General features: G+C 44.0%; 1 protein-coding gene across 1 annotated transcript in view; it reads right to left on the bottom strand.

The window, feature by feature from the left end:
* Positions 1–7,094: 7,094 nt before the first annotated feature.
* The window catches only part of si:ch211-106h4.4 (MAM and LDL-receptor class A domain-containing protein 1), a 40,203-nt gene continuing 34,333 nt past the window's right edge, over positions 7,095–12,964 (bottom strand). The window contains exons 44-50 of the mRNA XM_064939478.1: positions 11,649–11,886; positions 9,673–9,832; positions 9,434–9,545; positions 8,982–9,099; positions 8,597–8,693; positions 8,351–8,455; positions 7,095–8,160 (exon numbers count right to left, since the gene is read on the bottom strand). Of these exons, the coding sequence (XP_064795550.1) occupies positions 8,440–8,455; positions 8,597–8,693; positions 8,982–9,099; positions 9,434–9,545; positions 9,673–9,832; positions 11,649–11,886 (741 nt within the window). The 3' untranslated portion in view covers positions 7,095–8,160; positions 8,351–8,439. The remainder of the gene's footprint in view (positions 8,161–8,350; positions 8,456–8,596; positions 8,694–8,981; positions 9,100–9,433; positions 9,546–9,672; positions 9,833–11,648; positions 11,887–12,964) is intronic.

Genomic DNA, 12,964 nt, shown 5'->3' with positions numbered 1-12,964 from the left:
TAGCAGTGCGGAGCGCCTCCGTGATACAGAGAAGAGCAGTCTCAGTTGAATGACTAGTCTTGAAACCTGACTGATTTGGATCAAGAAGGTCATTCTGAGAGAGATAGCGGGAGAGCTGGCCAAGGACGGCACGTTCAAGAGTTTTGGAGAGAAAAGAAAGAAGGGATACTGGTCTGTAGTTGTTGACATCGGAGGGATCGAGTGTAGGTTTTTTCAGAAGGGGTGCAACTCTCGCTCTCTTGAAGACGGAAGGGACGTAGCCAGCGGTCAGGGATGAGTTGATGAGCGAGGTGAGGTAAGGGAGAAGGTCTCCGGAAATGGTCTGGAGAAGAGAGGAGGGGATAGGGTCAAGTGGGCAGGTTGTTGGGCGGCCGGCCGTCACAAGAAGCGAGATTTCATTTGGAGAGAGAGGGGAGAAAGAGGTCAGAGCACAGGGTAGGGCAGTGTGAGCAGAACCAGCGGTGTCGTTTGACTTAGCAAACGAGGATCGGATGTCGTCGACCTTCTTTTCAAAATGGTTGACGAAGTCATCTGCAGAGAGGGAGGAGGGGGGAGGGGGAGGAGGATTCAGGAGGGAGGAGAAGGTGGCAAAGAGCTTCCTAGGGTTAGAGGCAGATGCTTGGAATTTAGAGTGGTAGAAAGTGGCTTTAGCAGCAGAGACAGAGGAGGAAAATGTAGAGAGGAGGGAGTGAAAGGATGCCAGGTCCGCAGGGAGGCGAGAGTTTTCCTCCATTTCCGCTCGGCTGCCCGGAGCTCTGTTCTGTGAGCTCGCAATGAGTCGTCGAGCCACGGAGCGGGAGGGGAGGACCGAGCCGGCCTGGAGGATAGGGGACATAGAGAGTCAAAGGATGCAGAAAGGGAAGAGAGGAGGGTTGAGGAGGCAGAATCAGGAGATAGGTTGGAGAAGGTATGAGCAGAGGGAAGAGATGATAGGATGGAAGAGGAGAGAGTAGCGGGGGAGAGAGAGCGAAGGTTGGGACGGCGCGATACCATCCGAGTAGGGGCAGTGTGGGAAGTGTTGGATGAGAGCGAGAGGGAAAAGGATACAAGGTAGTGGTCGGAGACTTGGAGGGGAGTTGCAATGAGGTTAGTGGAAGAACAGCATCTAGTAAAGATGAGGTCGAGCGTATTGCCTGCCTTGTGAGTAGGGGGGGAAGGTGAGAGGGTGAGGTCAAAAGAGGAGAGGAGTGGAAAGAAGGAGGCAGAGAGGAATGAGTCAAAGGTAGACGTGGGGAGGTTAAAGTCGCCCAGGACTGTGAGAGGTGAGCCGTCCTCAGGAAAGGAGCTTATCAAGGCATCAAGCTCATCAAGCTTAATCATAATGGAGGACCAGGGATGCAGGGAGAAGAGACAGTAGATTAGTAAAGTACGTTGATATTCACTGGGTGTCTGCTCAGTCTCATGAAGCACCACAAACTCGTCAGAGACGCCCACTCCGACTGGGTGGTTCACTGCACTGACCTTACTGATGTCAATAGGAACCTAAACACAAGAACAAGCACACCAAAGTCAGTCGATATGTATGACTGCCAGAGGGGAATTCACCTCCTTGTAGGCGAAGACGATGCTTCCGTCACTGTGCATAGAGGTCTGGAAGGTGAACCGGCACTGACTGACACTGTCGTGCAGGTGAACCTGGTCCCGCTGGACCACCAAGGCTGTGCCTAGTGGACAGACACACACAGAGACAGAGCTGGTTATAACCATATACTAGCACACCCAACCACACATGTAAGGTTCCAGGTTGTCCTTTTTTTTAGTACTGATGCAGCTGCACAGATGATAAGATCTCACAATGCATGGGTCCCATTATGCCTGGCGAAAACCAAACACTGCATTCCACAGTAAGAACCTCATACCAACGGTCAAGCATGGTGGTGGTGTGACGGTTTGAAGATGCTTTGCTGCCTCAGGACCTGGACGACTTGTTTTAATAGAAGGAACCATGAATTCTGCTCTGTATCAGATAATTCTACGGGAGAATGTCAGGCCATCCGTCTGCGAGCTGAAGCGCAGCTGGGTCATGCAAAATGACAATGATCCAAAACACGCAATCAAGTCTACATGAAAATGGCTAAAAAGCAATACATTTTATGTTTGAAATGGCTTAGTGAAAGTCCAGGCCTAATCCCAATTGAGATGTTGTAGCAGGACTTGAAAGGAGCAGTTCATGCTGGAAAACCCACACGTCGCTGAGTTAAAGCAGTTCTGCATGGAAGAGTGGGCCAAACATCAACCACAGTGACGTGAGAGACTGAACAACAATTACAGGAAGCATTTGGTCGGAGGTAATTGCAGCTAATGTGGCACAACCAGTTATTGAGTGTAAGGGGGCAACTACTTTTTCACACAGGGGCATTGAGTGCTACATAACTTTGTTTGTGAAATAAGTATCCCGTTGTTGTGTCATTTGTTCACTCAGGTTCCCATGATCTAATATTTTGGTTGAAGATCTCTGTTGACATTCTGTATAAACAGTAAGCAAAAGAACAGAACATTAGAAAGGGGGCAAATACTTTATCACGGTACTGTAAGTCAAATACTTAGACCATTAAATACTTCAGATCCACTTGATTGGTACAATGCGATGAACAGAATAAGCCCAATAACACTAACTCTGCCCACCTTCACATCCATCAAGCTAAATCAACCACACTTCCAAGTATTTAACATTATGTGTATATAAATGCAGGTCTGGAACTCTCCGGGAGGACGTAGCCCCTGCACGCCAGCACGGGAAACCCCTGAGGAGAGTGAAAGGTGCTCCATATGACATAGTGTTACTGGTCATTAAGTTTCATCCTACCAGTGTTTGAAAACCACGTGAGGGGTGACAATAGCATGTTGAATGTATTTTCAGAGGAGAGAGGGAAAGGCTCTCTCGTATTCTTCACACTAGCAGGCACAGCCAAAGGGGATGGTATACGGGCAGCTATGCCAGAGGAGGAGGGTGTGTTGTGATTGAGGTTGTGATTGAGGTCTCCTGTGGCCACCAGAACACTAAGTGTTATTGTGGTTTGGAGAAGACATAGAATACTTTCGAAGACCTCGGTTTCAATGGGAAATCAGCAGTTCAAACAAAAGTACTCTCCTCGCCATTGATTTGGTAAATAGTGATGGGACTGGAGAAATGTAACCACTCTCAAATTCATAGACAGAGCTATGGATCCAAGATCAACATGACAGTTGTAACCGTGTTTTGAGGCTACACAGTGTTTGTTTATTTCCAAACGAAGGAGTAAAAGAAGCTAATATCATAAAGCATTTGTAAAAAGTACAAAAATGTATGTAGTGATCGCAGACTGCCCCTTTAATGAGCTGCGACTGGCACTAATAGCAGTAATAGGTCTACATTTCAGCAAGGTGACATTTATGAAGCAGGTCCTCTTATCTTGCTAAGTTGTTTTATCTCCTGGTATCTTGGGAAAGTCCCTTGGGAAGTATTATTCTATTTTAATCTATGCCAGACAACTGTTTCCACTCTTTCATGATTCAGCATTGCAGCGATGTCGATTAATCACAACAATTGAGCCTGTTCTTTTATGGCCTAATGTTTACAGTAATTTCTTCGATATTTAAGCTATTTCTAAAAAGGTGAATAACTTGCCAAAACATCAAGGCTAGAAATCATAGTGCACAAGGCTGAGCGTTAAGAACAAAACACAGAGATAATTTGAGTATGATAATGACTTACCACTTGCAGGCTTTAATTCCACATGGCTTATTTTATACTGGCAAACAATCAATATTCCAGAGATAAAATTGAGTCTTCGACATTGTCAGTTCCTATGTCTGTTTTTTTTCTCCTTTTAAATCCCCAAATCACACTATCAAATAAAACACCCTGTTAGACAACTATTCATGCCCTCTGCACAAGGTCCTTTTGGTTCGAAGTCTCAAGGCTATACTAAAGGCTGTCTGCTTTTCAAACAAAAACCCGGAGCAAGGTATGCGATAAAAATTGAGTAGTTGAATCTTTAACGTAAAATACAAAACATATCAATAGCAATACTTCCTGTAAGAATCAAAAGTTGCTATATCTATTCTTCTTGGAAAGGTTGTGTGATCAGTTGATAGGAGCTAAGATCTAGAGCTAAGATCATACGTCTGATGACAATGAGTGTGATGCTGTTATTATCGTCACCCTCCTGCGTGGTAGAGACTGGAACCTGTCTATAAGCGCTGGAAACTCCATGTGCACACGTCCCAAAACAGTGAGTCCGTGGCCGTGCTGAGTACATAGGACCGTCTCTTTCTGTACTATTTTGTGTGTGTGTGTGTGTGTGTGAGATGGATCATACTGTACTTCCTCCCACAGCCAAACACAGGACCTCTTCACTATACTGTATCTCATTATTACTGAATGCCGCCCTTATACAGTTGTGTACTAGTGAGACATGGCATAATACTGTAGCTTTCAAGATGAAATAAAAGACATCAATATGTCAACTCTCGGTTACCCAGGTTACTACATTGGAGTTATCATAGAGAGTATTGTTGTTGTGATTCTGTATATTTCCCACTTGGTCTGTGGTGATGAATGAGAAACAGATATGGTTGTGCTTCTACTGCACCATTAACAGTAGCCACATGACAAATAAGCATCCGTTGACTAGACTAAGCAACACGCCACTGAATATCACACTGCCAAGGACTGTGTTCACCCTGGAAGTCTATACCACAAATGGATTAATACACACTAGCAGTAGCCCTGGTTTTCTATCATGTGTTTATGGTGTGTATTATTTCATCGTGGTACACCCCCCGTCAAATACACGTGGATCAATGTACAGTAATAAAGAAACCCACATCTTTGATCCTCAGCTAGTTTCAGAGGCAGACAACCTACAGTAAATGTGCCTGTGCTCACAAACAATCATTTTCCCCTCACAGCTTGAGGTTCTACATGAAACCCAAAATACTTCTGTCCACTGTGGGGACTGCCGCAGAAACCTTTGGAACCCTTTTTTTCCTAAGAATGTGCTAATGTCTTGCCACTGGCATACCAGACACCCTCGCAGCTCTGGGGGGCCCATGCGCCTGTCATAGATATCTATTTTCTAGTAACCCTTCAAAATGTCATTTATATTAACCTTTTTCATTTCCATATGTATGTACTGCTGTAGGAAGCTAAGTGTTTGTTTCTTGGGCTTTAGGAATATGACTGAAAAAGTGACTCAGGCCTTGACAAGTAAAAATAAAATACAGATTGAACACATAAGAGGATATCGGTTGACAAATGCCGTGGTCAAGGCTACGCCAGTGTAATGAGTGGAGCTTACACAGGTGCTCGAAAGGCATATCAGAACAAGAGCTTAATGCTTCTGAGGGAGTTCTTCATGAGTTTTAGTTTAGAAAACAATCTCTCCGCAGAAGCGACAGTTACAGGATGGTAAAAAAACAGCTTTATTACCTTGGGAAACTGGGCCGAAGGGCGTTGGGCTTCAAATAGAGCAGCTCTGCAACGTCTTTAATTGAGCCGCTCATTCTCCTTAATTGCCGGCCTCGACACGTTACGGAAAGAGATTAACTGTACAGGTCGTCTGGATACTGGACAGCCAATACATTGGCAGACGCAAATAGATGATCATGTTTAGTGGACAATAAAAAAAGAGGGTTGCGATTTTGTTCATTCTGGTGAACCGCCGTTTGTGTTGTGTGGTCGTAAATATCAGCAGTCCTTTACCTCTGGTATGTCTTAAGTTTAAATTGTGTGCATCACAGTGGACATAGGCATACAATGCACCATGTTTCAGGAAAGACTGTCTGGGTTGGCAATACTCGGTATAGAAAACAGTCGGCCCGCAACCTGGACCGACAGTGAATTGTTTTCCCAGGGAATTCTCTGAAGTTGGATTTAATTTAATTTACCTTGAATATTGCAGGCCATTTGTGTAGGCTATTAGCCAGAAACAATAAATAGTTGCTTCTTTTATCCTCGAGCCAACTACGTTTTTCCTCATTGTTAGGCTATTTGTATTTATTGAGGATGACCATTAGCTGCTGTGTAGTTTTTATACAAAGTTCATAAATAGCATCTAAATACGATAGATGGCTATAGATAGTGTACTGAATTAAGAAACAATCCCTAGGAAGCTAATGTTTTGAAAGTGGACTGACTATTATTTGGCATTGTTAGACTGGTTTTTATGCACAACAGCTTTCCATCCAAGCTGGGAGAGAGCACGGGGACGGCTCATGTCATGCAGGTTCAGGGAGCCTACACAGGACAGGTGCATATTATAAAACATCTCATGGTAGCTGATTAGTATTAGTTGCAGAAAACATTTATTTTACAATCTGCAATGTTTGAATTTCCAAATTTAATTACTGAACAAGTAATTACATCATCATTGCCACCAACCAGCAGTCTAAAAATGACATCATTGAAACACCATATATAGCTTCGTGAAATAGGCTTAACGAAAATGATGAACAAATAGGCCTACCAATAAACATGTATCCATTAGCTAAAGCAAAGATACACATGCCCTTGCACCACAGAAAGCCTATCATCAATTCATTAGGCATGCAGCCAAATGGGGGAGTCTGGGTGTTTGCTACCATGTCTGTGCTGGATGTGCCAGGGCCTGGGGATGGATGGACAGTGGGGCTGGGGCTTGGAGAGAGGTCTGGGGACGGGGGTGGATAGAGGGCTGGGGGTTGGGGCTTGGAGAGAGGTCTAGGGATGGGGCTTGGAGAGAGGACTGAGGCTTGGAGAGAGGACTGAGGCTTGGAGAGAGGACTGAGGCTTGGAGAGAGGACTGAGACTTGGAGAGAGGACTGAGACTTGGAGAGAGGACTGAGGCTTGGAGAAAGGACTGAGGCTTGGAGAGAGGACTGAGGCTTGGAGAGAGGACTGAGGCTTGGAGAGAGGACTGAGGCTTGGAGAGAGGACTGAGGCTTGGAGAGAGGACTGAGGCTTGGAGAGAGGACTGAGGCTTGGAGAGAGGACTGAGGCTTGGAGAGAGGACTGAGGCTTGGAGAGAGGACTGAGGCTTGGAGAGAGGACTGAGGCTTGGAGAGAGGGCTGGGAATGGGGCATGAGATGGTTGTCTTGTATTACAGGTTAGAGAGGCAAAGACTGAAAAAGAAACTTGTAAATAAACATTTATTACAGTAAAGTGCAACACAAAAAAACTCTTACTCTAGATACAAAGATTTGTTTGTTGGTTTATCTAATGTCATTATGAATATACCACTTTTTAACATAGCTTTTGATCTTCATCAACATTGTCCTCGTCACTATGGTAAATGCAATTCCCGAGCATAAAATAATGAACATACAGTAGCAGTCAAAAGTTTGGACACACCTACTCATTCAAGGCTTTTTCTTTATTTTTTACTATTTTCTACATTGTAAAATAATATTGAAGACACCAAAACTATGAAATAACACATATGGAATCATGTAGTAACCAAAAAAGTGTTAAACAAATCAAAGTTGCCACCTTTTGCCTTGACGACACCTTTGCACACTCTTGGCATTTTCTCAACCAGCTTTATGAGGTAGTCACCTGGAATGCATTTCAATTAACAGCTGTGCCTGGTTAAAATTTGTGGAATTTCTTTCCTTCGTTAATGTGTTTGAGCCAATCAGTTGAATTGTGACAAGGTAGGGGTGGTATACAGAAGTTAGCCCTATTTGATAAAAGACCAAGTTCATATTATGGCAAGAACAGCTGAAATAAGAAAAGAGAAACGACAGTCCATCTACAATGTAAAAAAAAATGAAAAAATAAAGAAAAACCCTTGAATGAGTAGGTGTCTCCAAACTTTTGACTGGTACTGTATGACAATCGAGCTTTCCTAAGGCTATAATATGAATACTGTTCGATACAAACTGAAGCTCATTCACTTCAGTTGACACTGTATTTAGTAGTGTTTGAGTTTATTACATTTTTTACAGGGATAGTGCACATTAATCAATGTTTCTGTAAAATGGATGGTTTTAGTCGGCCAGCTAGTTTTCAATCGCTCTCCCTAGTGTATATGGCAACTTTGTGTTGCTATGAGCTCATGAGAACAGTTATGAGAACGGTTTAGAGATATTCCTCCTCAAGCATCAGAGTTAACCTCTCTGAACTCTGCAGGGTCTGAAGAGGGATCATACAAGGTGTTGAAGAATGACAGCTCAGATTCCCTTCCAACTTCTAAACCCTAGAAATAAAAGAAAAAAAAAAGTCTCTTCATACAGTCCTAGACAGAGCACAACTTGGCCAATATGGCTCTCAAACACACGTTTTCACGATGGCATTGACTGTCATAACTTTTAACAGTATAGAATATGATTTTGTGATGATGTTCGCTATTTTATGTATTTCATGTAATTTCATGTAATTCTACTTACGCTGCTAAGATCAAAAACGTGGACATTTTCCAGAGGTTCAGGTAGGCTGTGGGGGAGACGTCACTGAATTATTTCTACCACTTTTGTGATCAGGTATCATTGGATCTGTTTTTACATTGGAATCACAAATAATGCCATTGTCATTGTCACTGCTATCATCATCATCAGCAGCAGCATTCTCATCACCAGGAAAGACATCACCAACTCATCATTAACAACTTGATCATAATTCTCATCGTGACATACTTGGTGGAGCGTTTCCGTGGGAGGACAAAGAGAACAGTGGCGATGACAGCCACCGCCAGCAGAGAGAGAACCACTCCCAACCACATGGCCCACGAATCTGTCGGCACAGGAACACATGAGAGAGTTCAAAAGTCAGTGAACACTGTAAACATTGTGTACATCAGTGTAACACCCTCGTCAAAACGGGGTTGTTAGTAAACTCATTCTAATACCATCCTGCTGACCACACCAAATGTCTAAACCTGGGGGCTGAGGGACCATTGATCAGACGTTCCAGTCCAGAACAAGTCCAGGCCAGTCCAGTACAGCACAGTACAATACAGCTCAGTGCAGTGTGGTCCAGTCTAGTGCAGTGCAGTCTAGTACAACAGAGAGAGAGGCCTACTATCTGGAGTTGGAGTGTCCGTGGGTACGGTGTTGTAGCAGTGACCAGGATGGATGGTGATGTCATCGAGAGCCACGTCACCGCCGGGGGCCCGTCCCCTCCAGTACATGAACACAAACTGTGGAGGGGACAGGACACAGCCTTTATATAAATCACAGACATATAGAGTATAATTAGTGACACATCAGTCTCACATGACCGTGCTTCCAAGTCTTGTTAATGATTTGGCTTGGAAGCCTGGGAATGGTGGTTTCTGACACAGGTAGTCACACACTAATACGGTAGTCCAGTGATGTTTAATCAAACCAGAGACAAAACGTACATGGAGAAGACAAGTATAAAATGTAAGAAGATCCTTGTATGCTTTCCTGGCCACTACAACGACCGCTTAATATAAAGCCTCCCTGAAGTGTTAAATGATTTACTTAATACGTATGACTGTAGACACTTACCCAGAATGGCTGAGTATAATCCACGTATACGCTGCCCTCCAACCACACGTCTCCCTGGCTGCCTGACTCCGTCCACAAGACATCAGCAGCACCTCCACTAGTATGCTGTTTCCTGGGGGAATGAAAGAATCAACCAATCAATAAGCCAATCAATCTACCATTCATACACCCCGTCCATCAATCCATCCATCCACCCACTGTCCATCCATCCTTCCCGAGGACAACACGATCGTACCCACCTGTCATTGCGGTAGAGGTTGAGGGTCCCGATGTGAGGGCCATACATGTGAAACCAGAAAGTCAGACAGTAACCCCTGCTGTCCGCCTGCAGTATCTCACTGACCAGCATGGATCTGTCTCCCCATTGGCCAACAGAACTGTCCACATACAGGTAGTAACCTGGGAGGAGACAGGACAGGGAGAAACTAACGGGCCTTTTCTGACCAGCATCCCATTGACAGCCACACTATCCAAAATATAGAACTGACACTTACCTTAAACCTAACCTTAAAGGGATAGTTTGGGATTTTGGCAAGTTCCATTTATCTACTTCCCCAAGAGTCAGATGAACTCGTGGATACCATTTCTATGTATCTGCGTGCAGTTTGAAAGAGGTTGCTAATTAGCATTAGTGTAATGACTGGAAGTCTATGTAGACTTCCAGTCATTGCTTTTAAAAGCTAGTTAGCATTGGCTTGCGAATCTACCTCCGACTTCCTTTATACTGGAGGCAGATACATAAAAATGGTATCCACTAGTTCGTCTGACTCTTGGGGAAGTAGATAAATGGAACTTGCCAAAATCCCATACTATCCTTTTAATGTTAGGGTTAAGGTAAGTGTCAGTTTTATATTTTGGTTAGCCGGGCTGTCCCTTTAACCAAACCCCTAACCTAGGGATGTCAAACTCAATCAGTGCAAGGGCCATACTGGAAAAAAAAAATCACAGGCCAGACATAGCCTATTATGTTTGTTAAAAACATTTTTTTTTTTTTAATCATACAACTACGACCTAAACTGGCCATTGTTCTATTAGAAAACGTATGGCCTTTTATAATGTACATAGGATGTTTGTATATAGCATATTTGACATGTAAATAGAATAAAACATTTAAAAAAGTAATAAATACTATTTGTCCAGCCTTTGCCGCTTGCAGATGTGCATTAGGCTATATGCTGCGACCCTAATCAAAAACAATTGAACAAATCAAAATAACAAAAACATAGCTAGGTTGTTGTAACATTTAAACCTAAAACAAAGTTTTTCTGTTTTTTTTGCACTGCATGGATCACCGGTGAGGTTGAATGCAGATTTGCTGTATGGCAGTGGAGGCTGGTGGGAGGAGCTATAGGAGGACAGGTAATGGTTGTAATGGAATAAATGAAACGGAGTCAAACATGTGGTTACCATATGTTTGACTCTTTTCCATTCATTCCATTCCATCCAATATAATAAGCATGTCCTCCTAAAGCTTCTCCCACCAGCCTCCTCTGCTGAATGGTACACTCAAAGGGCCGGTTTCCCGGACACAGATTAACCCTAGTCCTGGACTAAAGAGTACTTTCAATGGAGATTTTCCATTGATCTTGCTTTTTAGTCCAGGATTAGCCTTATTTCTGTACCCAGGAAACCGCCCCATTATGTCTTGTAGTTGTAGGCTACAGAAAAGGGCCCGTTGGAACCCAAACTTGGCATGACCATTTAGCCTACAACAAGTTTACACTTTCAGTCCGGTAAAAGATTCGGTCAATGCCATTAGTGATGATATGACACAGTGCACTGGCTGGCTCGTGTGTAGGTTTGGGAGGAGGGGTGTTGTGTGTGGCCATTTGGCGTGCAGCACATTGGCTGTGACTTGTAGTGCAATGCATCGCGGGCTGTATGGAAGCGGGCCAAAATTAATTGACAACCCAAATCATTGCGTGGGCCGGATAGAAATGTGTCATGGGCCGGATTTGGCCCGCGGACCTAGTGTTTGACACGTGCCCTAACCAAATTTTAACAAATTCTCTAATTAAATAGCCGTTTGCACGTCAGCAACGTCCCATGTATTTTCCCCCACAGGACAGGTACACATAACACAAAAACTTTCAAAATGTTTGGAAAACAGAGACAATCATACCAGAACGTTAACATTAAGAACGCTAACGCTTTGATTTCTCTGTTTGAAAACATTTTGCTACGTTGTGCCCTACTGAACATAACACATGCTCACCTAGGGAGGAGTTGGTGGTGTGGTCCACACTGGGTCCAGTGTTAGGGTTTGGTGAGGCCCCTCTGCCCCTCAGCCAGTCCCCCTCATCCACCCCTGCCATGGCCATGTTGGTCCAGCCACACAGGTTGGTCTGGAAGTCACAGCGTCCAGGGGGAGGACAGGGGCTGTTGGTCACCAGGATGTCATCAAAGGCCATGTCTCCCTCATCACTGCTCCCCTTCACCCCCTCCACAATGATCTGAAACCGCGTAATAGCTATGAGAACCACCAGGAACAAAATCACTGTCATGTACAGCAACCTTCAAACGACTCCTTGTGGACCCCCAGATGTTTAAAACTTTTGTTGTGGCCCTGAAATAACTCACCTGGTTCACCTATTCAAGAGCTTGATGGTTAAATCAAATCAAATTGTATTTATCACACGCGCCGAATACAACTGGTGTAGACTTTCACAGTGATGCAGTTTTATTGATTATTATAAAAGATAAAATAGTAACTAACACGAGAGGAATACAATAAAATACACAAGAATGGAGCTATATACAGGAAATACCCATACCAGGTCAATGTGGAGTTATATACAGGGATTACCAGGTTAATGTGGAGCTACATACAGGGATTACCAGGTCAATGTGGAGCTACATACAGGGATTACCAGGTCAATGTGGAGCTACATACAGGGATTACCAGGTCAATGTGGAGCTACATACAGGGATTACCAGGTCAATGTGGAGCTATATACAGGGATTACCAGCACCAGGTCAATCTGGAGCTATATACAGGGATTACCAGCACCAGGTCAATGTGGAGCTATATACAGGGATTACCAGCACCAGGTCAATGTGGAGCTATATACAGGGATTACCAGCACCAGGTCAATGTGGAGCTATATACAGGGATTACCAGGTCAATGTGGAGCTATAAACAGGGATTACCAGGTCAATGTGGAGCTATATACAGGGATTACCAGGTCAATGTGGAGTTACATACAGGGATTACCAGCACCAGGTCAATGTGGAGCTATATACAGGGATTACCAGGTCAATGTGGAGCTACATACAGGGATTACCAGGTCAACGTGGAGCTACATACAGGAATTACCAGCACCAGGTCAATGTGGAGCTACATACAGGGAGTACCAGTATCAAGTCAATGTGGAGCTATATACAGGGATTACCAGCACCAGGTCAATGTGGAGCTATATACAGGGATTACCAGGTCAATGTGGAGCTATATACAGGGAGTACCAAGTCAATGTGGAGCTATATACAGGGATTACCAGGTCAATGTGGAGCTACATACAGGAATTACCAGCA

The sequence above is a fragment of the Oncorhynchus masou genome, chromosome 3 (assembly GCF_036934945.1).
Source record: "Oncorhynchus masou masou isolate Uvic2021 chromosome 3, UVic_Omas_1.1, whole genome shotgun sequence".
NCBI classification, from domain to species: Eukaryota; Metazoa; Chordata; class Actinopteri; order Salmoniformes; family Salmonidae; genus Oncorhynchus; species Oncorhynchus masou.
The sequence above is the reverse complement of the archived record's forward strand: the minus strand, read 5'-3'. Positions and strand labels throughout refer to the sequence as shown.